This window comes from Pygoscelis adeliae, unplaced genomic scaffold, assembly GCF_000699105.1.
Source record: "Pygoscelis adeliae isolate BGI_AS28 unplaced genomic scaffold, ASM69910v1 Scaffold226, whole genome shotgun sequence".
In the NCBI taxonomy this organism is placed as follows: domain Eukaryota; kingdom Metazoa; phylum Chordata; class Aves; order Sphenisciformes; family Spheniscidae; genus Pygoscelis; species Pygoscelis adeliae.
The window spans coordinates 1,105,708-1,132,558 of NW_008824983.1; the positions used below are offsets into that span (position 1 = coordinate 1,105,708).

General features: G+C 40.3%; 1 protein-coding gene across 1 annotated transcript in view; it reads right to left on the minus strand.

Annotated features, from left to right (window-relative positions):
- The window catches only part of CREB5 (cAMP responsive element binding protein 5), a 215,814-nt gene that overhangs the window by 160,159 nt on the left and 28,804 nt on the right, over positions 1 to 26,851 (minus strand). Inside the window, exon 4 of the mRNA XM_009325703.1 lies at positions 11,856 to 12,028. Coding sequence (XP_009323978.1) covers positions 11,856 to 12,028 — 173 coding nt within the window. The remainder of the gene's footprint in view (positions 1 to 11,855; positions 12,029 to 26,851) is intronic.

The following is a 26,851-nucleotide window of genomic DNA, read 5'->3' on the forward strand; positions in this document are numbered from 1 at the left end:
GAAAGAGAGCACCTAGGTGAACCATAACTGATCACGTAGCCTAAGAAAACTACAGAAGCATGTGTACATACGGATGCCTTAGACTGTCACAGCAAATGTCAAAACAGAGAATGCATCCAACTACACACTACATGATACAGAAGCGACTGCAAACAGAAATTACAACAAAGCCTGAAATCTTCAGAGACTGTTCTTCAACTGATTTGGGATTTTTATTTTTTTTTCTTTTGACAATATACTCTGTTGCCTTAATGACAATGACTCATCATTTACTCATCAACTCTCCTCTCTGTTGCACCATGTTGTGCCATATGCCTTGCTGGGGTGAAACAACAGTACTGCTGCTTCCCGTCTAGAAAAGCACATCTCGTCTCAGCAACAACAAAGAAGGCACTGTACAACAGGTATACTCACCTTGTATCCTATCACCTGACCTGTAAACAAAGACCTGTATCAGCTTGTGGAAGCAGATCTGGAATTAAGCAGACAGCTCAGGAGAAATGTAGGGAGAAAGGGAGCAGCGTGCTGAAATACTGAAAGCCCCTTTGCCTGGGTAGCTTGTTTTCTTGGTTTTGGAATGCACAGCCTCGATTTTGAAAAAATACCATGAAAAAGAGTCACAGCGGTCATAGCTCTTGGAAGAAGACACTGTAGAAAGGAACACTCAGCAGACCCAGTAATAAAATAACATAACCCAATATTGAAAATTACTCAACTAATACTTCCACTGCAATTCCTAAGTTTCATTCAAGTAAGTAGATCATTAACAAGTAGAAACACTACAAGTCATCATCTAGTTCAGGCAAATTACATTCTCTTTTCCCCAGTGGAAGACAAAAAAAAAAAAAAATTGATTTTCAAAGCCAAGGTAGTAAATTTTTTTTAGGTTAATATTTTTCATCCTATTCCCCCAAAGCTGCTGTTGCCTTTGTCATTTTTCTACATTTCTATTACAGAGCACTGTTCTTTACTGGTAGAACTGTTCTCCCAAGTAATTTCCACCGGTGAACATATGAGCACTAACAAATGAGGTCCCTTAATTAGTTCCAGGTTTTTCCAATAAGCAGTGTTGGCAATACAATTTTTAGCTCTCTGTCCATCATACAAATAACAAGGCAGGGCCTGTAAACATGGCAGGGGTGTCTCCATTTTCCTGTTCATATAATGGGCAAGCAGGAGGAGTGAGAAGGAAACGTATACCTCGGTGGTGGGTTTTTATTGTCAACACGGAATAGTTTTCTTGGCTTGGAGTCATTTACACCATCTTCAAGGACACATCTTACAGCTTCCCAACTTGGTCATAAGGAAAATTGAACATTTCCAAGGACGTTTCCTCCAAAACAAAAATTGATTTTTTTCCTTTGAGGTTTGAAATGTGGTTTTTTGCTTTTGTTCTCAAACCCTGTTTTCTTTTATATATGGGGTTTTGCTTCCCTCTGCATTTATGGGTTCTGCTTGGGTCCAATATTGTTTCTAGCATTTGCTTCATAGGAGTTAGGGCCCCACAACCCTTGATGTTGCATTAACGTGCAACAAAAAGCTTCGTGCTACTAGGCTGTGTACAGAAAAAACCCAGACTGGAAGGGACCCCAGCTTTCCCCACAGAGAAATATAGTTTCACTTGAAGGCTTCTGGAATGAACTTTGCCTATTATGTTTTATATAGATTTTGAATAAATCCTTTGAGTCACAAATTTCTTATTGGAACAACAGAACTATATACAGGCCAGGGGAAAATTTGGAAGCAAGTATGGATTTTCTTCCCTGTCATGGAGCCCAGAATCCATATCTTTCTCCACATCCATTTAGTATGGCACAAAGCAAACTCACTAGCTGCTTTCTTTGCTACTTCACAGTAGAAATATTATTCTGCTTCCTATTTTATTTCCCCACAGATGAGAAACAATTCAAAGACACTCTAGGTCTCTTTCCTCTGTGGGCCTGGAACAGACTGCAGAGAAAGAAGAAATTAAAACAGGCTAAAAAGGAAATTAATTGTAAGGAGGTAAAGTTTTCCACACAACTCTTCCATTTGGTGTACGTATTAACTGGCTCTGATTTTATAATTTACTGACCACATACCTTCAGTATGGACTTAGTTTATTAATACCTGTGCCATGTAACCTCAAACAAATGAAACCACTCAAAACAAGCACAAATTGAGAGAAATAATAGGAAATTGGTTCAAATTTGGTCTCCTTTGTTTACCAGTTCCAGTTCATTTCTTCAAATGTTGTAGCAGTATTTCAACCAGGATCAGCCATCTATTAACAGCCTGTTGAGTTTGACAGACCTTCTTGTTTGACTGAATATCTAAAAACTATTGCTGCCTTTTGCCCACTTTCATGTGCTGCCCAAAAAAGTTACATCAACAACTCGCAGCGATAATGAATTAATGAAATCCAGCATATCCAAAGAGAGACTCCTTCAGGCACATTAAGTCAGCAGTTCATCTCTCCAGGGGCAGTTCCCAGTAACAGCACAAAAACACTTGCTGAGAACACAAGCTTTACCCATGACTATATCAGGGAAGCTTCCTGCATGCAGCTCTGCACAGATGCTCCAGGAGAGCATCACCATTCAGACCTGTGCACCTCTTAAACATCTTCCTATGCAATACGTGGGACAACCCTACTGCATTTTACAAGCCAGGGACATGTGGTATGAGAAACCACCTGTCAGAAAAGGAAGCCAGATACTCAGCTGTAGCTAGCACTTGCTTCCTAGTCGCACTCCTTTAAGATCAGAGGTTGCCCAGACAGCACCTTGCAGCTGAAGTGCACTGGCATGGTCGCTCTCTAGACACCAGAGGCAGCAGCCTATCTAAGTTATGACAAGCAACATCTGCCATACAAGGACTAATATAAAGGGAGAAGCTTTGATGATATGTTATATAAATGCCCAGCTACAGGTATGAAAGCGGATGCTCATGGCAGCACGAGCTTCAAGCCCAATCAGCTGAGATGTAACCAACCTGGAAACCCAATTCATTACTCTTTAAGAAACTTCTCTTTATGTTCTCTATTTCTATTCTTTTTAAGTCATCTTACTTTCAAAGGTGGGGTCATCCTGTCTTTGCCTGGGAAATCACAGACATTTCTGTGAGGGGAAAAAAAACAAACAAACAAACAACTGTTTATAGACATCCAGGCCCTAAATAAAAATGCTTAATGATGGGAATACTGGGAATAACAGAATTCTAAATGAACACTGAACGGTCTTCATGGAAAATTGTGAATTCCTCGACATACACATTGATACCAAAAATGTCTGGTTGTACTTGAATCAGTGCCAGGGATCTTTAGGGACTATTAGATGTACATAATCAGTCTCAAAACCACCATGAGCTGAACAAATGATTTAGAACAACTGCTCTGCTAGGAAGTCAGGATTAACATATCTGACTTCTGACCAGGTCTAGAAAACTTTAAGTTGCTCGGAGGAAATTTATGAAGATCAAAAGCTACTATTTTCATTAAAGAAATCATGGGACTAGAAGCACCAGAAGAATTTCTGTCTAGGACCACTTGATGCTAACCGTGCCTTTTTTTTTATCTCACAAAAGAAGAACAAGAGATGGGGGGACAGAAAAGTATAAAGACACAAGCAAGAAAATGTAGAAAACGAACAACAGGCACAACCTTTATCTTACATCAAATGTTTGATATGTACACACTGTATTTCAATTTGTAGGGTTAAAAAGAAGTAAGAATGTTACTTTGAGCCCTTACATTTACAGCACTGGTCAGACTGGATGCTATGGTTAAAGAACTAGATAAGAGTAACATAATATAAATCAGAATTCCCCAGGAAATATATACAATTCTCTGAAGACTGTCAAATAAGCCAGGGATTTGGATTTCACTAATTTGGAGAATTGTCCACTGAAAACATTTTATTACCTCGCCAACTTTTTATGGACCCTATCAGAACAGCTGTGATTCACTTCACTTGCAGCAGAGGAAGCTGGTAATAGCTCAAAGATTGCCCCCTTCATTTCATAAACCAATTAGGACCTGGATCCTACAACTGCAGTAACACAACCCCTTCTTTTACTGGCAAAATTCCACTTACGTGAGCTCAGAATAAAGGTCTCTTGGCAGAATACAGATGCTTATAGCAGCAAACGTTTCTAAAACACACTGTCTAATTTGTTCCTTCTTCCAAGGAACACTCTTCCTGCACTCATCAAAATAAACTCTTCTCAATCTACCTGCAGATCTGTTTAGTCACCAGCTCCTTGCAATTTGTTACTAAACATTGCTAAGAGAATTTACAATGATGATTTACCCTGTGGAACTTTGCTAGAACGTCTCAAAAGTGACAGATTTATTTAATTATTCCCCCCCCCCCAAATCAAGCATCATTCCGTTTGTTTAAAAGAAGTTTTTTCAGTGATGTTGTCATCTTAGATTTATCTTGCTTTTGATTTAAATTGTACTGGGGTTTTGTTTTGTTTGTTTTTTTTCAAATGTGTATTTGGCCTGTCCATAAGTATAAACAAAACCATATATATGCCTTACATAAGACCAATCTGTACCACTGATTTCTAAAACTCAACTCATCAATTAATAGGGAGGCCTACTTTTACAGGTGGTAAAATAGGATCCATACAATTTACGCATAGTCTATAATTTCTGTGTTTTCCCCCAGGACTTCTTCTCTGAACTATTGTCATTGGTTTTCAGCCAGGTACCAGCTTAAAAAGAAAAAAACAACAAAGTAAACATTAACACTTTACTAACTTATAGCAGTTTGCTAACTTCTGGTATGTTTTTATATCCCTTTGAAAATGTTCAAAAAATACACCGGCAAGGCAAACCATGTAAAATCAAAGTGGTTTCTGTTCACTACATCAATGCCAATTCCCTTATTGAACAGATACAAACATAACTTCTTAGTGAGCAATTAAATTTTTGTCAGAGTTCTTTGCACATAAAGGTCTTCACTTTTTACACCATCATTATAGCCCCTGTGCCACCCCCAGCAAACATTTAAGGCCTTCTCTGAACTGACATGGTGCGAGCTTGCTCTTTCTCTGGAACCTGCAAATTACTCTCTTAAATAAAAAGAAAAGAAAGAAATTTAAAAAAAGCCTTACACCAAACAAAGTCTATATTGTTTGAGTTAGGGTTTTACTGCAGCTTACTTACCTGTCAAACAGGCTGACACTTGGACAAAACACACACTGGAATCATGCATCAGGGCATGTTAAGTGCAATCCTGTGATGAAGAGCAGAGCTATGTGATTCGGCTGTGCAGAGCTCTAATGATAATTTCTGGTCTAGGAAAGCTTGATCTGTTGCATCAAACCCACTGCAACTCTGAGATCCTCTTCCATCCAAAAATGATTTTACATCTGTTTCAGTTCAGAGAGTCATATAAATCAGAAGCTCTGACTATAAATTTTGATGACACCTTTAAAGATTTATACAGTGTGTATTTTTTATATATATATATGGGAGGTGCATAAGAGATACCAACCACTAAAATGAAGCAATCAATGCTCTATTTTCCAAGTTCTGTGTATCGTATTTAAGCCCTATTTATGACTCACTCTGATGTGAGAGCCAACCTATGCCTACAAAAGCTCGCTATTTCTGTTCAGATTCAGTTATGGGTGCAGTACACTATTCGGACTTCACTTTCCTATAGTTCTTGGGCGGGATGAGCTTTCCAGAATGGAAACATCATGATCCACTTCTTAGAAACCGCTTATATAAGAATTGGCTTGAGTGTGGTTTCGCTACCTGTCTGAAACAACCATCGGGAGAGGGCTGGTTTCTCTTCATAATGAAAGATAACAATCCTAATATGAGTGAGTGGCCAGCAAGTCACACAATATCCCTCATGGGGTTTTTTGGTGTTGTTGCTGTGAACAGTAACATTTCTAATAAGCTTAGGACTTTTGTCAAGTAGAAAGTACAAGGCATAAGATACTGTGTTCATTAATAAATTTAACCAACATGTGTAACAAGCACATAACTTTCAGGATAACAGTTGACTTCAAGTCAGATAAGAAACACACTAAACCGTCTCCATTCCTGGTTGACAGGCTATTTATTACCTGGCTAACGATCTTCCTTTCAGTCCCCTGAAAGTCATCTTGATATATGTCAGTACTTTCCAACCCCTCCCTAGACCTTACAGCAAGAAAGAGTTTTTGAGAAGGCACGGGAGTATGTGGTTGGGGATAGAAGCGAGATGTTGTGAACAATCATCCCTTTGTGCTGTGTCTGACACACAGACCGGTGCTGTTTGCTCTTTTTCTTCCTGACTCAGCAGTGTCAGGAGAGATTGAGTCAGCAGCTCCTGAACATGCTGATGCAAACAACAGGGGAGGCTGGGGAGCAGGCAGAGCTTCCAAACAGGCAGAGCAACACAGTTCGGTCTGCAGGTCAATGTGTGGACCTGGGCAGCAGCTAGCTAAAAGGGATGAAACAGCTTGAAAGGATCCATCTATCAGACTCCATTTTCTCCCAATCACCCTGTCTACTAGCCGTAAGCTATGAGACAACTTGTTTCTGTGAATGGCTCACTTGTAATAATTCCCTAAGTAATTCACCTGAGCTTCCCAGAGACTTGTGGCTGCTGCGCACATGTGGCTTGATGGGATTCCATGTCAAGGTTGGCCGAGGTCAGTGCAGTAGAAGGGACTACAGAAAACATGTCTTAGCATAAACAGAAGAGAAAGAAACAGGACCACTAAAGAGGGAATAAAGCCCAACTTTGAGTACAAAGACAGGAAAAAAAATATTTGGACAGAACAACACTGTCAGATGCTCTCTTTTCCCACCTCTCCCTTTTCCTCCCCTTCCAGCGATCTAACTTGATATTCTTACATCCTGCACAACCAAGGCTATGGAATGGACCTGATCAAGTAACCGAGAGGTCATTTGATACTTCATCTCTCACTGCACATTTCTTCTCATCTCGCAACATACTGTGGTGATTCAGTTCAAATGCGTGAGTTGGAACAGAGGCTTTTATCCCAGGTTTCCTGGAAAGGGAACTGGTCTTTGAATTTAATAAAAGCACATCGTTCCATGGCCTCTTTGATGCCACGCACTCCTCCAACTTACTAGGAGCTTAAAGAGAGACTTTCTTTGGCATGTACAAAGATCGTTCTGAGTTACCAGCCTATTCCAAGTGCCTTCCAGAACTAGGTGCATTATAGAAGGGTTTCTGCCCATGAACATCTTTTACAGGAGTCTTTTCTGTTTCCTCAAGCTATAAAGGATGATAGCAGGATACTCTGAGAACTCAACCAGCAGTTGCAGTCTCAGGTAGCTTGCCGCTATGGTAAAACTCCTGTGCTTGCCCGAGAGGAGCCCTGTCCTTCTGCCATCTCAGGTCCCTCAGATTAACACTACAGCTGAGAAGTTTTTTTCATTTTCCAAATCCTCAAGGCCAGTCACAATGAGATTGCTCTTCATTGTGTCACCGAACCTCTGTTAGTCCCATTACATGCAGTTTTCATGACCACTCCGTTTTCCATGACCCTCTGTTTGGAAAGCATTCAACCCCATGAAAAGATGATAAACTGGAAACAGAGAGAGACGTATGGCATTGTAAGAGGGAAGAGAGAAGAACAGGAAGGAAATGCATAGGTGTTAAAATTAATGCTGCATGTGGGGATTGAAAGGCTGTCCTCCCACTGGTACCATGATTCTTCGGTACATAAAGGCACCAGAGGCATCCTCCAAATCCCTCTTGTTGCCTTCTCCTACCTGCTTGCATTTCATCAAATGTGGTTGCAATTTTTCCCTTCTGATGCTGTGCCAGAAGACCATCTTATCTTGATTATAATGCTCTACAACACTTTGAAAACAGATAATCTACATCACATGGTTAGTGCTCTATGTCCACTTTGGAGTCTGAGATCACTGAAACTGGACTCACGTCTCCCTCTCTATTTAGTACAGTATTAAAAACTTGCTGGATCTGTGACAACCCTGAATCCTCCTGTGTTCCCTTTCAGATACAGAGCTGTACCAGTGAGTTTCAAGCTGAAATAATTACTAGCCATGTCTGCTACTACCTTGAAAAACAGCAGCAGGTTACTTTCTCCAGGAACACTGAGCTGTTAGGCTGCAGCCACCTACAGTCTTTGCTGGTCTGAAAAAGACATCTTACCTAGCAGAAGACGTGCCCAGATAAAGCAAACAGTGTACTGTGTTGTCACCAATTTGTCTGACCATAATTTTCACATACATTGCTGAATACTCAGTCACTGAAATAATGGAGTTATTTTAAAAAAGAAGACAAACACTGCTATTGTATGGCCTAGTTCAGAGTCCCATATCTTGAGCTGATTGAGCTTATCTGCTTTTCTATACCTTTGACAAATGTATGTCTTATATCATTTTTTCTCCCCTTCCTCCATATGCCTTACTGCTTTTCCTCCATGTATCTTATCTCCAAATGATGTGCTATTAATCAGCCAAAGACACCCTTCACTGCTAAGTGTTCCTCAACTGATTTTTCATCGGCACAAGTAGTTACTAGTTACAGCATTCCTCCCACATGCTAAAGGCTTGGGAGGGAGGGAGGAGGGCTGGCAAGTAGGTTAGAGACTGCCTCACCACATAAATGCTATCTGGGACCTTTATACCAACCTGCCAGTTTGCTGTAATGATAATGTTGCTGTTTGTTCTCAACCAGGTACATGGTGGGAGGAAAGTGGGACTGCACCCTGTCTTATTTTTTAAGTTATTAACCTTCATGCTCTTCCCTTTTTCTTATTAACCTGGCTGGATGCCTGTTCAGTAGTAGCTGAAGCTTAATATCTGAAACAATGTGTGTATATACACTGTGCCAGTAAGGCTTGCCCAACAATGCTCATTCTGTCATGTTTTCCCATGCCTTGTGTCAATATCTCATTTCATATGCAAGCCCCCAGAGCCAGAGGAGGGGATAGGAAAAGAGAGAGGCAGAGAGGGAGGGAGAGGGAGGAAGGGAGAGGGAGGAAAAGAGAAAGAGAGAAGAAAGTAGGGAAAAATTACATCCCTTGGGAATGTCAGCTGCTGTGAACTCACCCGCTCCTCACCATGAAACAAGCTGTGTGCGGGCACAGGTGGGTCCCATTCTCTGTTACTGGAGCACAGCCTAGGAGCAGGGTCTAAATGAAGACTTTCATTGCTGTTCCCTGTTTTCATTGGAGTAAGGCCATCACAAACATTTGCAGGTGGCTTGGCCATAGTCTGACACTAAAATATTTGTGGTTGTGATAAAAATCAGAATATTGCTACAAGATGGTTCTATATATCCTTTAGGGCTTGATCCTGCTCTTACAGAACTAGCTCAGTGAGGGTTTTACCCAGTTGCTCTCTGCTGTTTTTATTGCTCATTAAAAGTCATATTCCGGGGCACACTTCTCCATGTTAAGGACTCATCTACCCTTTGGGGCAGCTTCAGATGTTTTAAAAAAAACGGGGGAACCCAACCCAAAACCACTGATTTGAACACCTCAGAATCTGAGCTTGTTAAAAAGTTGAAGCATCTCAACTTTGTAAAGCCAAACCAAAACCATCAAACTTTGCAGAACTCAAACATTTGCTGAACCCATCTGGATTTTTCTTCAGTTGCCTAATATCGAAACCATTGTCCAGTCCGTATTCCTCATGAATGAGTCTTGGATGTAATTCTTAGCACGTTTAGAAGGATAAGATGAAGATAAATGGAAATGACAAGATATGTTCTTTGAATAAATAAAACAGGCACCACAGGGAAAAGACTGAAGGAAAAGACGACAAACAACAAGGATGCTCAACACTTTGGCAAGTAGATGAAGTCCAAAATGCAGCAATTATCTCCTAGGACACACCATGAACAAAAAACAAAACCTCCTAGGAAGAGGGAAGAATGGGGAACAGAGTATGCTGGAGGTCACACCATAAGTCTCATTCACACACCAACTCACACAGAGGCTAAAACGCTGACAATTGCCTCCCAATAGAGCAGCTTTAGACTCAGACTTAGGAAACATTTGTGTGATTCAATCACAGGGGAGAATTAAGATATGTCATGACAAAGTTTCCCAAATGAGATGCTCACCACTGACTAGGAAATAGGCCTTTTTATTCTCAACCTCTCCAACTCTGGAGATTCTAATCACCATGGCCCCGAACCAACGCAAACCTAAAACCTGACTGACAGGGTCTTGCAAAACCACATGCAGTTTTTTTCTCATTATATAGAAACAATTGTTTGGAAGCCAAATACAGTCCCATATAAAACACCTCACCACTGAGTATTAAAAGTTGTTTGGGTTTTTTTTGTTTTTAATTAGGATCATAATTACCACTAGACCTATTAAGTCACAATTTGAAAAGGAGCTTAATCATCCTTAACCCAAATAATGGCATTAGCTGTTTTTCTTTCTAAAACTGAAAAAGGAACTGTTTCTTCCTCCTTCCCTCTCTCCCAGTGCCCTGTCTTTGAACAGAATGGGACATATATAAGACAACAACTTTCTTGGATTCACAGGCGAACAGTATTGCACGTGAAATCTCAGTGAAGACTGTGTTTTGTCAATACGTAACATACATAAAGGCACATCTATCAAATATGTTTACCTTACCCATACTATCAGATTTCTATATTAAGAACCAAATCCTGAAACAGTAGTAAAAAGGAAAGTAGAGGAGCTTTGCCAGGAGCAAAAAACTGGGGCAGTGGATGGAATCCATGTCCTGTGCGTGGCTGGGTAACCCTTACGGAGCGGTCAGTGCCACGGGCCATCCCTGCCACCACAGCACTGGGAGATGGAGAGCCTGTGGTCTATATCCTGCCCCAGCCATCAGGAATATTGAAAGAAAACTCAAGAATAACTGGATTTTGAGTTTTCAATGCCATGGTTTCACTTTTTGGTTTTACTCTGAAGAGACTGCAAGTTGCTCATCAATTATTTAGGCAATGACTGGGGACAGAGGCTGCTTTTGCACTTATCATATAATGGATGTGACCAAATTACAAATGACAGGTAATGAATCTCGACTGCTGCTTCATTCTCAGTCCACGGATTTATCTTTTTATCCATATGTTTTCATGCATAAAACCCCCCAAATTCTCAGACTTGTGTGACCAAAAAAAAACCTGTACCCTCAAACCATCTGGGCAGTTTCTGTATAATTAAAAACAAGTTATTGTGACTTATAAGGACCTCATGTTTGCTGGAAGTAACCGAGTGTACAAGACACATGTGGTTTTGCACATGCAGTTCTCCAAACATGAGCACACAATTGGCATTCAAGCCAATACAATAAGCATCCATATTGTCAATCTATGGGAATAAATATCAATCCATCATCACAAATTGAGCAACTGCTCACAGAGGTGGCTGTGCCAAACTCCATTTATCTTGATGGTCCTTTTATTTTGTCTTCTAGCATTCCTCAATTAAAAAGAGTACCTAGGAAATGGCCTAATCCCACTGAGCACTCAGAATTCCCATTGAAGGAAGTGAAAGGAGCAGCTTCAGAAATACACTTTCTTCCCAGAGCAGTTATAGAAACAACATGAACTTTGAATGTAAGCAGATAAAAACAAAAATCTGGAAGGAGAAAGCAGGACTTCCCTGCAAGTACAGCACTCTGCCCCTTTTGAATCAAAGTGCCAGGTCTGGAGTAGATGTAGTATCCTGGCCATTCCCCCACAGTCTGCAACGCATGTTGCAGCAGTCCTTGCCGCATGCTGGCAGGATCAAGTGTGAGCTCCATAACCTCAAGAACCATGAGGACAACATCTGGTCCTGCAAGCAGCTGAACCTTAAGAACCACGAGGACAACATCTGGTCCTACATGCAGCTGCTGGAGCCAGAAAACAGGAGAAATGAGAAAATGGAAATGGATTTACCCAATCTGTCGATTTGTGGAAGGTGCTTGCGTAATGACTGAACTGGACTGTGGAGACGGCATGGCTTGTTGAATCACAACGCTGGTGTCGTGGTTTGGCATCCTTGTATTTGTCAGCTGGTGAGATCCAGGTCCTGCCATTGCTCCTCCAACTGTGTTATGCATGGAGATATTCTGTGAAAAGAAGGGAAATGGGGGATGATGGAGGAAAATGAAAAAGAAATAAATGTCTTACCTTGTTTTTGTGTTCTATAGGAATACAATCAGAAATCTGAAAGTATCAACAATATGAAATGTTACTGGCTCCTGGTAAATCCCAAGTCAATAGATCTTCTTGTAACCAACAACAATAAAGAAATGAAAAATAACTATTTACTTTTACAGGGCAATATAAATGGAAAAATACCCGCAAGTTGACTGATCACTCTTCTGTGATTCTGACTCGTGATTTATAATGGGGATATTTAGCACATATTCTCCTAACTGAACGTGATATATATTTTGTTTGAAAATGAATTCTGTGGTGAGTGCATGGCACCTTGATTTACTACATGGGTTGTTTACTGTGTACTAGGTCTGCTTAGACTGACAAGCAAATCAAGTTTTATAGTCCCAAAGTAACAAACAGTACATGGTATGTCACGAAACAGCCATTTCTATTAGCCTCTATATATTTTATAGAGCAGTAATATCCCAGAGGCCTAGAATAATAGCACTGTATTTGCACATATATAACCTCTGCTTCAGGTAAGTTGGAGCCCTTAAAAAGTTCTTTTTTTAAAAAAAAAAAAAGTTCGCAGATAACTCATCCACAGAGCAAACAAGCCACGAGAGACCAGGATACTACTGAGGAAGGAACCCTGGAATAAAACTTCTCTCCTATTATCCCTACACACACACACAATACACACTGCTGCTAAACCGCAGGGTTTGACTTGGCCTGCGTTTAAAAACAAACAAAACTCTCAGGCCAGAGATAACCCACAGTGTATACATATGAAAAATATGGTAACCTTGAGAGCATTAATTTCCTATCAGGCATCAACGTGTGGATTGTTAGCAGTAAGAGGAAAAGAAACTTTCCATTGTGACCTCATGCTAGGCTGAGGAAAAGGGGAAAAAAACCCCATCTTTAGACACACACACTGCCACCGAGGCTCATGCAAAGCATCTTCCTGACCACTGCAATATTCAGGATTGAAAACTGAAGTTAAATTTCATTCAGAATGCCAATTTGTCTAGGAAATACATAAAAACAAAAGATAATGATAGATAAAGCTGGTGAGAAAGAAAACTCAGAGCTCTGCTCAAACGTGAAGGACAGGAGATGCAGACAACATATTGAATCCCAGACCTAAAAGAAAGATTGCATTCTGAACCAAAACAAGAATAAACACTTTAGATGACATTCCTCATGGAAAAAGAGCCAGTAATTAGAGGACCCACACTAAAGGCCTTAGCTGTCATCCCCCTATCTCCCAATTCTTATATATTTCAGGTGATTTCCCAGGCTGCTGTGGACATAGGGATCTCTGTTTCTTTTACAGGAGTTGTTCCAGTCTTCATAAACATATAAAGAGGCAGAGGTGCTGCCTACAGACATGTTTAGACCACTCGCCCAGTACAAAGAAGACCCAGCTCTGAGTTCCTGTTCCAGTAAATAATTTACACAGTATGAATCAGGTCCAGCAGCAGAACAGCCAGTATTCAGTTAGGAGCACGGATTGCAAGAGGAAGCCAGACCAAGGACTTTAACAGTAACTTTTCATAGCCCAGTAGTATGTCATGACCATCAAGCAAAAAGAGAGAATAACCTTAGATATATAGAATCTTTTCCAAAAGTTCTCCCTCACCTACCACATTCCTATAAAAATGTTGCTGCTTCAATGCATTAGTGTTTTCTGATGAAAAACTGTTCTGTTAAAAAATAAAAACTATATACATATATATACACACACACACCCCCAAATCTATTTCAGGATTCAAAACCACACTGACTTTTGTGATCATTACAAGATTTTGTAAAACCAGATCTAATAATCTATCCACCTGCAAGTAAAACTTTTAGCACTATCACTTCCTAAAGCTTCCCTTTTATATTAAATGCATGTGTTTCAATTAAAACCTATCAATATGTGATATTGATTTGTTTCAAAGTTCACCCTCATTTACTTTCTCCTTTACACTGCCTCCACAGTTTCTGAATCCTTCCAAATATTTCTGTTTTGCCTGTTTGCTTTCAGTAGTATGTTTATTACAGCAAATATTAAATTGCAAGAAAGGTATACAGTACTTGTACCTCTGGGTCCACAGGGAAGCAACAAAGAAGAAAAGCATCAGTCACCGACAATAAGTTTACTCTGCAGTGCTGCACAACTGCCCCCTGCCATTGCCAGCACAGATCTTCTGCCTGCACACGTGTGCCTTGCTTCCAAGGAGGGCTGTCTGCACGAAGCCAAAGCATTGGCATGAAACTGTCCAGGATTCAGAAAGCCTCTCTCTTGATTACAGACTCCAGACCACAGGTTTCCAAGAGCTACAGAACACTGATCCGCTACACAGGAGGATTTTTAAAGGAAACATGGATGGTGCCATGAGTCCACGAGGCCTGGGAAGGGACAGGATGTAAATCCGTCATGAGCTTTAGACAAGTGGTACCGTAGCACTTGCCCAGATTTTGGCTGGATTTTGTTGTAACATGGCAGGGCGGAACTTAAAAGACTTAATATCAGATGCCTGTGCTCCTGGATTCAGTATTGCCATTTTCTTCTCTTTCCTTTTTTCTCCTATAATACAAGAGCTCTCTAAGGTACAAATGGTATGAGTTATGATGGGTATGAAAAATTTTGTTTGCACATAAGGCATTGTAATTGCTAGCTTACATGCATAAACTTGTAATGCTGTTTCAAAACTTTAACCGTTTCCAATAAATTGTATCTTTTCAGAACGCAGGCTGAATATGTGATGCATGGAAAGCAAAAACAGAATGAAAACCTGTCAATGTATACAGATGTCCATTCTTCTCAGTAATGCAAGTGCTGTTGTTGGGCATATACACATATATATATATATATATATATAAAGGCATTATACCTTTATACTATGCTGCCAAAAGAAAGCCTAAGATTTCCCAACAAAATGTCAAACTCAGCATGACTCTCACATTCGTAAGAAAAGGATTTGGCAATATCAGAATAATTTACATCAGTGAGATGCTTGTGAATTTAGAGAGAAGTTCAAGCAGGTTCATACTTAAACGACAATGCCTATGCTTTGAAAGACGGCAGGAAGGTAATGCACAATAGATCTGACATTAAGCCTATCTGATCTAGTCACATGCATCATGACATGCAGAATGACTCTATACCACCAGCACATCAAGACTAGGCTCATTGCATGTGTGATGTAGACGGTCTTCAGAACTCCCAAAATGGCCTTGCTGTGTTGAGCTCTGCACCTGATTCTGAATGGATCTGGATAGGATATTAATGAGCTCCTTGCAGACTCAACTTTGGGCCCTTGTAGAAACAGGACAAATTCAGCAGCATTGGCCAAAACTGAGACCTCCACTTTATAGCTGAATTGTTATTTGGCTAGGCTGCTTCCAGCTCTACTTTTAAGGAGTTCTGCATGCTCTCCCACCAGGGATCCATGAAGAACATCTCACTTTGACTCCCCTTTTCATTCTCCTCCAGCTCTTAAGCCAATGGTTAAGATTAATTGCTACTATGTGCTGGGAGCTCCCAGCACACCAACTCAGAGGAGGAGTTGACAGGAGTTATGACACGGACAGAGCTCTCCCTCTGCTTTTAACACTCTCAAGACCTGTTTATACACTGACAGAGTATGACACACACTCAGAGTTTTCTCAGCGATCTTCACAACCGTCCTTCAGCATTAGAAAAGGGCATATGAGATTATTATTATTATTTGTTTTATTAAACTGAACCTAAATGTTCACACGGGGAACAGGCCACCTGCATGCCAGGAGTTGTAGAGACACAGAAGACATCCCCTGCCCTTAAGATTCATTTAATGGATCTTAATTAAGATTCAATAAATTAAGAGAAATTTATTTCCTCTAGGACTAAGTTTCATCCTCACCAAAGTTCCCAGTCATTCCCACTGAAGCAGAAACTAGGATTATAACACTGAAGAACTTCTATAGAAATGTTCCCCTCCCCCATGTACTCATACTGTACTCTCCAGCAGCATTTAACATTCAAACAAATAAAAAAAACCCAACAAGCCATATCCACAAACCGCTTTTAAATCAACGTGCTCATTCTCAACCTTTCCAGCTGCAAAAGGAAAGGGAATAGATCATCATCAGCTTGGCTTCTCCCCAGTTACACTGTATTCCCCATTTTAGCTTCAGACTTTCAAGAAAACATTTAAGCATTTTTCTCCCACATGCAACCATTTAACTTTGGATAGGCAACATGCTTCTTTTTTCTAAAGGCTAAAAACTTCTTGAAGTCATGCTTCCATGTTCTGATGGAGAGGATTACACATCACTCCACAAGAACACACACCCTGTTGGCAAGCACAGCAGAGAAATGACGGCTGCGCAGACACAGGCGAAATACACCCCATGACTCCAGGCAGTCACCATTTCCACTAAACCCCAGTTCTTCCAGAGAACCACCCATCCATGTCACATGGCACCACCTGTATCAACACATCCCCATCTACTGAAGGCAAAGGATGAAGAAGATGGATCCATTCTTTCCTATTTATTGTAATATTCTGAGTTTCAGACCAAATTTGTTTGTGGTTTTAAACTATCAGAGCTAGTTTCTGAACCGAAGCCAGCTTATATTTTCCTACTATTCTTTTTTAACTGTGAGGTTTAATGAATATTGCAAATACCAGTTTTATGCAAACTGAAGATTCATTCAGGATTGTTCTGAGCAAGCTTTTAGATCAATAGAGCTGTCATCTATAACCGATTGTACATAAATATATTTTGCAGACTATGATATAAATTCTAAAGTCAGATGGTATTTGCCATGAAAAAAGAGAGAAAAATCCAATTCATCTAAACAAAGACAAAAGCACCTTTTTGTATTTTTTTCTGTCTTCTGCAAAAAATCATTTACCTGTATTTTCCCAAAGAGCAACTTTAAATATTTTTCAAATAACTCAAGAGAAAAAGCATCAACTTAGGGGGAAAAAAAAAATCAAATACACAGCAATATTTTAGAATTTATATAGCCTGGCCTCTCAATTAATTTTAACAAGGAGAAATATTCTAAGCTGTCTCACTTCAAGGCATTTTACAGTCTATGGGGAAAGAAAACATGTATTTCTAACCTAAAGTCTTCTAGAAGGTTCTACAGACACACAGCATTCAGGCCAACCAAGATAAACATTTAAATGGCAGCTACCTGTGCACTTGTAAGGAGTGTACAGCAGCATCTTGCCTGATTATGGAGATCATGACTCCACAATACATAAAATACACACGAGTGGAAGCTACCAGTGACACACTCCTCCATTGCACATGCTGCCCCCCACCCCCCCCCCAAACCAACTTAGAGACCTGGAAGACATTGTTGTAAAGAAAATTATAGACTAAATGTGGCAAAAAACAGCATGCTTCAAAATTATTTTAATCATATACAATCTCTATCAAAATTACTGAGCCTCTATGAATTCTCTCCTCAGAGAAAGATCATCTCAAAACTAAAGTAATCAAATCTCCCCAGAAACAGCACCAACCCATTTGTTTTCTCATTATTCAGATCAATGTGTAAGGAAAACACCCTCACACCAGCCCATCACAACTGTTTCATCTGTTACTAGCATGCAACACCTAAACTGCCATAAGCACAGAACTAAGCTCGCTGTCCACCCAAAGCCAGCAAATATAGCAGAGGAACTAGGGAAGAAAATAGAGATAAAAAATGAATCAGATTACTAATGCAGTTGAAGGATTACAGAGAAAAGAAAGTCTATTACAAAGATTTACATTTAAAAAAAAAAGGGGGGGGCAAAAAGTTCCAATATGCAAGAGATGGAAGAGCATAAACTTGGTGGAGGCTGAAATGCAATACTTTTTCTTTTTTTAAACTGTAACATCTGTATAGCTTGAATGAGAAAAAGCACTAAAGCAGAAAAAAGGACACAGAAGAGAACTGCTGGAAAATGCTGTGTAGTAACATTAAGCACAAAGACAAAGCACTAGGAAGATCTTATTGCATACTGCTAAAATCCATTTAACTCCCTTACTTAGCGAGAGGTATGAAGTCACTAAACAAGGCTGACACATAAAAACACAGAACTGATGCCAAAGGATCTATTCCTCAAAACATTTCAAAGAAAGGCAAATGCTCACTTAAACAGCTACCTGATAAAAATGATACATTAAAAAAAACAGCAGGCCTGACATATCCCAGAATGTGGAAGGACTCTTCCCTGCCTCCAGGTCCTGTCCAACAGCTACCCCCGAACTGGACACAGCTAGCTATCCACACGATGCTGGAGACCCAAAGGCCAGGAGCAATACGAGTATATCTGCCTTCTTGAACCCCAGGCACCACTACTCAGTCAAATGTTATCAACCTGATCTCCTTAGGGGTAAAAATGTAAAGAAAAATTAAACTCCTTACTCAAAAATGCCAAATAATGATAGGCAGATGGGGGAAGAAGGGAAACATTGCTCTCACTGAAATCATAAAGCTTTGAATCTGTACTTATCAGTCTTGGCCACTGGTTTCCAATTTTTTGGATCACAGACCTCTGTCAGCCCTCTGAATTTCTCACAGAGCACTCTGTGCTCTTATCATAAATTGTGTAATTGAGGCAAGATGGTTCCACAGACCAGCTGCAGATGACTTACCACAGCTTTGCGACCACCAGCAGTTCACAGACCGGAGTTTAACCGCCGCCCAAATACTGCTTCAGAGCACCGTGACTGGAATTTCTTGACAATAAAAGATAACATTTCTAAAGGTATCTACAGACTTCACTAGCCCAAGTCCTTTTATTAAAATGTCTTCAGTCTTTTGGAGCCTTAGTGGACAATTACTGTTAATTAATAGATCAGATTTGTGTACTGGGGCTGGCAGGAGCTTTGCAAAATTTTACCCTAAATATCTATGCTGGAACATGCAGGGAAACTTCGTTTTTAAGTTAGGATGAATTATTCTTAAATGTAGACGTGCTGGCTGCTACTAAAGAGGCACACAAAAAAAATACTTCGTAAATAATCTTTTTTTCCTGTTTTCTTTCAATAGTTTCAATAACAATTACTATGTGATCAGAAAGACTTTCTGAGATACACTGAGCGATGCAAATGAAACCTCAAGTCCGCTAATCTCCAGCAAACTATGTGGTGCTGCTAAGAAGCGTGGCACAAGACGCAGGACAGGCCTATGAAGTGCTAAGCCAGGTATAAGCCATCTCAAGGCTGCGGCAGCCACCACCATAACTCGAAGTCCGAAGGGCCCATGTAAGCTCTACTAATCCTCTTCAGGCCGCTGCCTGCAGGGTGACAGCCCTGCACAAAATCTCCGCAACACAGCTCGTGCTGCAGGCCAACCTTTGATGTGCCTCTCACCTTGGCCTCTGCCCCTTGGGTGCCAGAAGCACAGTCACCTCCTCTAGGCTCCTCCTTGCACCTTCTGGGGAAAACGCACGTGAAGTTCTTCCAGGGGCACGTTAAGCCTCCCTGCCTGTCCTCCACTTTGGCTGCTGGTTTAAGCAAATGCTCTGACTCCTCTGATATTATGAACAAAATGCAGGAGATTTAGAGTTTTTGGTCTTTTATCTTAATTTTTGTGACATGATCTAATTACAGACATTCAGTGGTGCCCTCTAATTACCAGTAGAAATGAATACTGAAAGATGACCCTTGTCTTCCACGATTCCCTCCCCTCTTCCCCCACTACCCTCCTCATGCCCTTTTCAGCATGACCGTCCAGACTATGCTTTTGACATATGAAGCCTTCTTTACATACACAGTAAGTAATATATGGTGCATACCAGATGTACCCACGATAAACCATTTACTAGGGAAAGGAAAAAAGTATATAAAGGAAATGCAATGAACATATTTTAAAGGAGAAGGAAATTTTGAAGACTGGTCTCACCAGAGTTTGAAAGGAAATAGCTTCTCTATGGGAAAAGATGACATCAGATTGCATGCTTATGTCTTGAAGTTTCATACAGATATCTCCCATTTTCCTCAGGGTTGCTTGTTTCATACACAATTACTTGCCCAAGATAGCCATTTAAGCAACATAGCACAAAGAGCTTCTTCTGTTCAAATAAACGTCAGTAACACTAAGTGTGCATAGCCCAGTTCGGGTCACTCAGGGTGTTTTGCACTGCAAACACCACACTATGCCCTGCTAATTGGGAGGCTGCAAAATAGGGGGAGCACAACTGGCTGCCTGGCTCTACCCAGTTCTGTCATACTTGATGCAAAAGCCATAAACTGACTATTTTGTTTCTTCCAAGTTGCCTATTGTGACATTTATAAACAGGAACCTGGCAGCATGTCAATGGTGCAAACTGATTTCCTTTTCTAAATACAATTTTAAAAAGCAAATAAACAAGGTTATGCCTGCTAATGAAACATTATATGCCATGCTGGAGCTAGTTTTCCCTCAAATGTATTCTCTAGAGCAGATGGAACACCAATAAACAGAAAACAACAAACCCTTTTATAAAAAGCATGTTTATAAGAAAACACGTTCTCCATAGAACTTTGTCTAAGGAAAAACTGGCTTATATCTGTAATGTTATCTTGGGGACCCAATTATGGTCCCATTAGATTGCTGTAAACAAGGGAGCTTGCCATGAATTTCAAATGGAGAAGGACTAGTAAGAAACTTGAAAAGGAAGAAAAAAAGATTTGCCAGTATACTTACTAGGTGTAATTCCTAGAGGCCTCAGCTGAAATCAAGGCCTTATTGTGCTAAAATCTGTATAGACACATTGATGGACTACAGTTGCCCACAAGCCTTAGGGTCCAGAGACAAAGCAAGGAAAGAGGAAGGAAGAAAGAGAGAAAGTGATTTGTGTAGCCAAAAATCAGGACTCAATGGAAGGACTCTTTTCTCCCGGTCCAGTGTCTTATCCATTATTTTGCACCGTTTCTCTGCATCTAATACTTATCTATGAATTCAGAAAACCAGGAAACTTTAAATAAATAAATAAATAAGCAGAATTATAAACTCTACTCTGAGTTTTTTCCAGCACTATCATTTCATTTGTGTAAATCAGACAGAGTGCACGTACAAAGTGGGTACTCAAAGAACCTTCTCAAAGTAGGTGCATGTCAACTTTTGCAGGACAAGCAATTAGACATCCAAAAGCAGCTGCCAGATCTGGAGGCCAGTCAGAGGGTAGTTGAAAACCTGGCTTTCCTTTCTTTATTGTATGGAGTTTTGTTTTTATCCATCGTGAAACAGAAAGCTGGAGGGGGGAGGGCGGCAATCCTCCAGGAATTGCTTTAAACAAGCCTTTGATACCGCTAACTGAAGGCACTAGGCTTTTCAACATTATGCAAACCATTTATAATCTGTTAATAGCAAATTCACAGAGACAGCACTTTGGCATTTAAATTTGTTATATTTTATTTAAAGCTTCTTTGAAATTCTCATCATTGATTTCACTGGCATAAGTTATTGGCATCATGGAAAGAGGAAGGAAGAAAGAGAGAAAGTGATTTGTGTAGCCAAAAATCAGGACTCAATGGAAGGACTCTTTTCTCCCGGTCCAGTGTCTTATCCATTATTTTGCACCGTTTCTCTGCATCTAATACTTATCTATGAATTCAGAAAACCAGGAAACTTTAAATAAATAAATAAATAAGCAGAATTATAAACTCTACTCTGAGTTTTTCCAGCACTATCATTTCATTTGTGTAAATCAGACAGAGTGCACGTACAAAGTGGGTACTCAAAGAACCTTCTCAAAGTAGGTGCATGTCAACTTTTGCAGGACAAGCAATTAGACATCCAAAAGCAGCTGCCAGATCTGGAGGCCAGTCAGAGGGTAGTTGAAAACCTGGCTTTCCTTTCTTTATTGTATGGAGTTTTGTTTTTATCCATCGTGAAACAGAAAGCTGGAGGGGGGAGGGCGGCAATCCTCCAGGAATTGCTTTAAACAAGCCTTTGATACCGCTAACTGAAGGCACTAGGCTTTTCAACATTATGCAAACCATTTATAATCTGTTAATAGCAAATTCACAGAGACAGCACTTTGGCATTTAAATTTGTTATATTTTATTTAAAGCTTCTTTGAAATTCTCATCATTGATTTCACTGGCATAAGTTATTGGCATCATGCATGAGTTACAGCAATGGCTGCTTGACTACATTCAATGACCAGAACATTTTTTAGACAGAGCAGTTGGTAAAGGAGAGCAAGGATGATAGCAACAAAACAGCCAGCGATTTTCCATTCAGGCAGTTTCAAGCAGAAAACCAGGAGGTTTAGCTTTTCTGCTAAGAAGTCAAGTGTAAATGCTGCTACCCTGGTAATAAAATGCATCTCCTAAATATTCTTTTAACCCCAACCCACTGCGGCAGCTATGTGGGGCCAGGCTGGCTAGTACTACGTGGGGACTAAAACAAAATGCTGGGAAAGGTCCAGGAGTCAAGGCCAACGGTGGTCTCAAAAAGCACCCAGACAGACCATGTGCTACATAGAAGGGATCATAGGTCTAACCAGTGGAGTGGGTTGACAAGTGAACTGGTAGGAAAATAGTTTTGATCAATGAAAATCATACAAGGAACACCGAAGCATCAAGCTGGGATCAAGTTAATTCACTAGACCTCCTGGGAAGTAATCACAAAGGCAAGCATGCAGTTTTGCAGCATCCGCGATTGTTTCAATCAATTTTAGGTTGATGTTTTGGGAGAGGAGAGCTAGTTTAGTCTAGATCTTGGACAAAAAGAACTTAAGAGAATTAGGTTCATCAGTTGGAAGCATTCAGACGAAAGTAATAACGTTTGTAGCCATAAGAGTTTAAAATGTTAGGGTTTAGGAAGGCAATCAGACTGTCTACATAGAAGGCAAAAAAGTTAAATACATTTCTAGCTAAGAAAAGTTCACTTCCAGTGAGTACAGCAAGGGCTACAGACAAACAGGTATTTCAAGAAAGTGTTTTCTGAATCCTCAAAGATGTTTCTGACATTCTGCAGTCTGGTTAATGAGAAACACACTGCCCTTGTCCATGTCTGCCTTGGTTTCAGCAGTTACTTTCTGCAGTGGCAGACAGGCAGGAAAAAATGCTAACAAGACTAGGAGAACAAACATGCTTGGAAGAAAGAGAAACCAATAGCGGTCCTCCTACAAAAAACAGAGTTGACCGTCCATTGATGAAGGCATGCGACTTTGGTCTTAAAGCACAGCTTGTTGGGGATCACTGAAAGAAGAGCTACTGTTAACAGGAAACAAACCCAAGTAAGCATAGCTTCCCAGGACTGGGACAACAGAAGAGATCAGAAATACAGCTCCTCGGACTCCAAAGCCGTTCTGCAGGTCAGGTACACCGGGAACTGCATAGCTGTCCTTTTCCTCACTCTGCTACAGATTTACTGCATGACTTTGAGCAAATTACTTCACATTCTTCTGCCTTACATCTAAAACAGGATGACTATCTTCAACAACTACGGAGTGCTTGGAAGTGACAAGAAGTGACTAGCTTTTAGAGACAACACAGTATACCTAGGAAGGCAATATAATATAGCAGTGATAGAGCAGAAGGGGTTTTTTGGTAAGTGAACAACTCCACAGGACTTTAGAGTAGCATGCCATTTGAATTTCAACCTCACAGAAATGACAAGAGATCATAACCAAGATACTTCAATCAATACAGAAAAGAGTTATATGATGAATACCATTAGAAGAATAGCAAGACAAAAGAACAGTTCTTTGGTGACTAGAAACAAGAGAGCAGAGAAGGACATGTAAATTAGTAAAAGCGAAAAATGACTGCATGCTCAAGTACAGATAGCATTGCAGGATCTATTCTTCAGAGAAGGGGAGCTCATCATCTGCAGGAAATCGGATCCAATTAAAGCATTCCTAGCTGTACATCCAAATCTGGGCACTAAAAATTGCAAGCCATTTTAGAAGAGTCAGGCTAAAAGTCTTACTGAGGTTATACGGTGGTGGTGGTGGAGGGGGTGAATTCTCAATTGTAAAAGTGGGATACATTTGGTTCGGCTTCTTTTCTGACTAGAGTAAATGGAGAGAACAAGAAACAAGCTGCACTATATTTGATAATGCTACCAGACAATCATCCAGATGTACACGCTTCCAGTCACACTAATTAAATGCAGTGTGGAGCCATCCTGGGGAAATTACATACTGTTCCCTTAGACTACCATGCACTTCTGAAATGCCTTGGTGAGGCCTCACTCCACCTGAGGAGCCACAACGCGCATTTGCCTAAGTAATAAACAATTGGTCCTCCTGTAATGGTGTGATCCAGCCAGACAGACAACTTCATACAAAGAGGCAAAACATAATTCAGGCAATGGAAAGAGGAGTTGTAGCTGAGCCAGGAACAAAATGGGGCAGGAGTGCATCCTTGAGGAACAACCTAGCTGTACATGGAGAGCTGTTACTCTGAGTACCCCTCGCCACACAGCAGCTTTTGCCTACAAAGTGGATGTCACTGGGATGTTTACAACCAAAGCAACTTGATACCTGAAAGTTGAGGGACAGAGGAGAGGGTCAGAAATGCCAGCCTGGCACAAGGAGCACCACGATCCCGTTATCAAAAGCGGCTAGCTAATAGGGTATCAGCATTAAAGAAGAGCACTTTACACTTGAACACCGTAACAACACTGCTCATTTTAAACCCGCCTAACTTACAGTTAGGTTGGAAGTTATTACTACACAAGACTCAAAATACAGCTGCTGTGGAGTCCAGGAATTGTTGTCTGGTTTTTCTTCATCATCAGAAGACCATGGAAAGGACTGTGCTTTGGAAATCCATTGGATCACACTGTCTAAGCACAAGAAAATACGTTTTCCAGTAAGATAGTGCTCTGAAGGTGATTCTGTGCATGTTTTAGCCTGTCTGTCAGTTCTCTAGGAAAATTACACTGGCAACACCTGGTCACAGACAGTATTTTAAAGACTTAAGCTGAAGATAGCTGCTTAACAGCATAACCTTCAGCATTCCTGGTGATTACTATATAGCAAAAGGCAATGCAACCCCCATGTGATACTCTGAAAGCCATTTCCCAAACATCTCATAACTGAATGCTTGAACTTGTTTCAAATGCTTGGCACAAATTGTCAGATTTGAGATCAAAGGCTAAAAAGCCAGTGTTGTTTGTGACTCAACGGAAGGTCTCCTTCAAAACGTGGGCACCATCTCATGTTTCTGACATACAGTTGTAAAAGGGTTTGCAAAGCTGAATACAGCGAGTCTAGATTGCTAGAGCTGGCCCAGAATTTTGCCCAGAGTTTCACACCTTCAAAAGATCCAAACATGAAGGCTGATAAGTTTGTCTGGATTTACTAACTGTGTCCCATATAGTAAGACCAGACATTTTAATCCTCCCAACAAGATTTATTAGGTATTGGTAGGGATGCATATGTAAGTAAGTGTGGCATTCAGAGAAAAGCTATTCAATGGAGAAAGGGAAAAAAAGAAAAAAAAAAAAGAAAAAGATGTAAACTCAATGAGGTTCAAAGCAAAAAAAATGAATAAAGATTTGTGTGATAGTAGAGAATATTCTTTGTTGTTCTTTTAGATTATTTGCTTTAAGGCAGAAATATGATCATCTGAATTTTAATAAGATATGGTAAAGAGTCTGTGATGTAGGGAGTCCAAAATGATTATTCTTCCTTCAAAAAGGACAGACAACGTACTACCCTACAATACTTGGTCTGTCTCTTCTTACAGTAAACATTGCTAATGCTCCTGGAGAGGGGCTGACCTTGCCAGCCAATTACATTATGCTAATTTGTCTGTTACTATAACTCCTACAGAGGCATTCACAGCTCAAAGCAGGACAGAGATTTATATTGTCTCTTCCAAGCTGCAGACTGTGGATGGTAATCTCTCTCTCTCCTTCCAGTTACAAGTCTACCCGGCAATATCTACACGCGGCACCACTGCACATTCAAAGCGACAGTTATTGCCAGCTTTATTCAACTTAAAAGACAAGCCGTGGTCCTACCTTGCCCTTTTAATAACTGTCACTCTATCTAAGAAAGCATATGCTTAGTAACAGCTGCTTTCCTATGAAAACATATGGTTTCTCGTATGCTTTTGAAAACACCACAGGAATGTATTCGCTTGCTAGACCCTAGTGCCGTGTCACTATATCAAGCAACAAAATCATTGAAAGGAACTGCGATACGTTTTCTATATTATACTCACGTATTACAAAAATACCTATTGTTTTAAAGCAACAAAAAATCATCCAGCTGAAAAGATTCAATGTAAAAATAAGGCTCATAATTTAGGAGTTATGTGCACTGCAGTATTACTTAAAGATGGAATCAAAACATTGGTCTTCTACAGACATAAAGCAAATAGCATACTTCATGCAAGTAGTTTACAGTCCATACTGTATCATGAAAAGAAAACCTCATGAGATGTGGCTCTTCTAACTGCTGGAAAGATCAGAAGCTTCCCTGACATCTTTCAGTTGAGATATGATAAACAGAGTATCAAAAACAATTGAGTCACAGCAGTTTACAATAAACTACTGTCCATCAAGTAAACCACAGTAATGACCTTTACATGCTTCTCTCCCTCCCTCCCTCCATAATATTTAGGGCAAGCTAAGAGTATTCGCATGGCCAGTTGCATGTCAGAGGAGATAAAAAGAAGCTAACTTGTTGGGCTACTTTAACTCAGATGTGTTCGGTCTTGGGCCGGCTAAAATGAAAGCTAAATATTTTGGTAAATAAAAGTTCCGGCTGTGGTTTTGAAACCGATTTCAACATCAACTGACACAGAAACTGACATAAAAATGCAGAAAGATTTCAAAGTGTTAAAAAGAAAGTGAG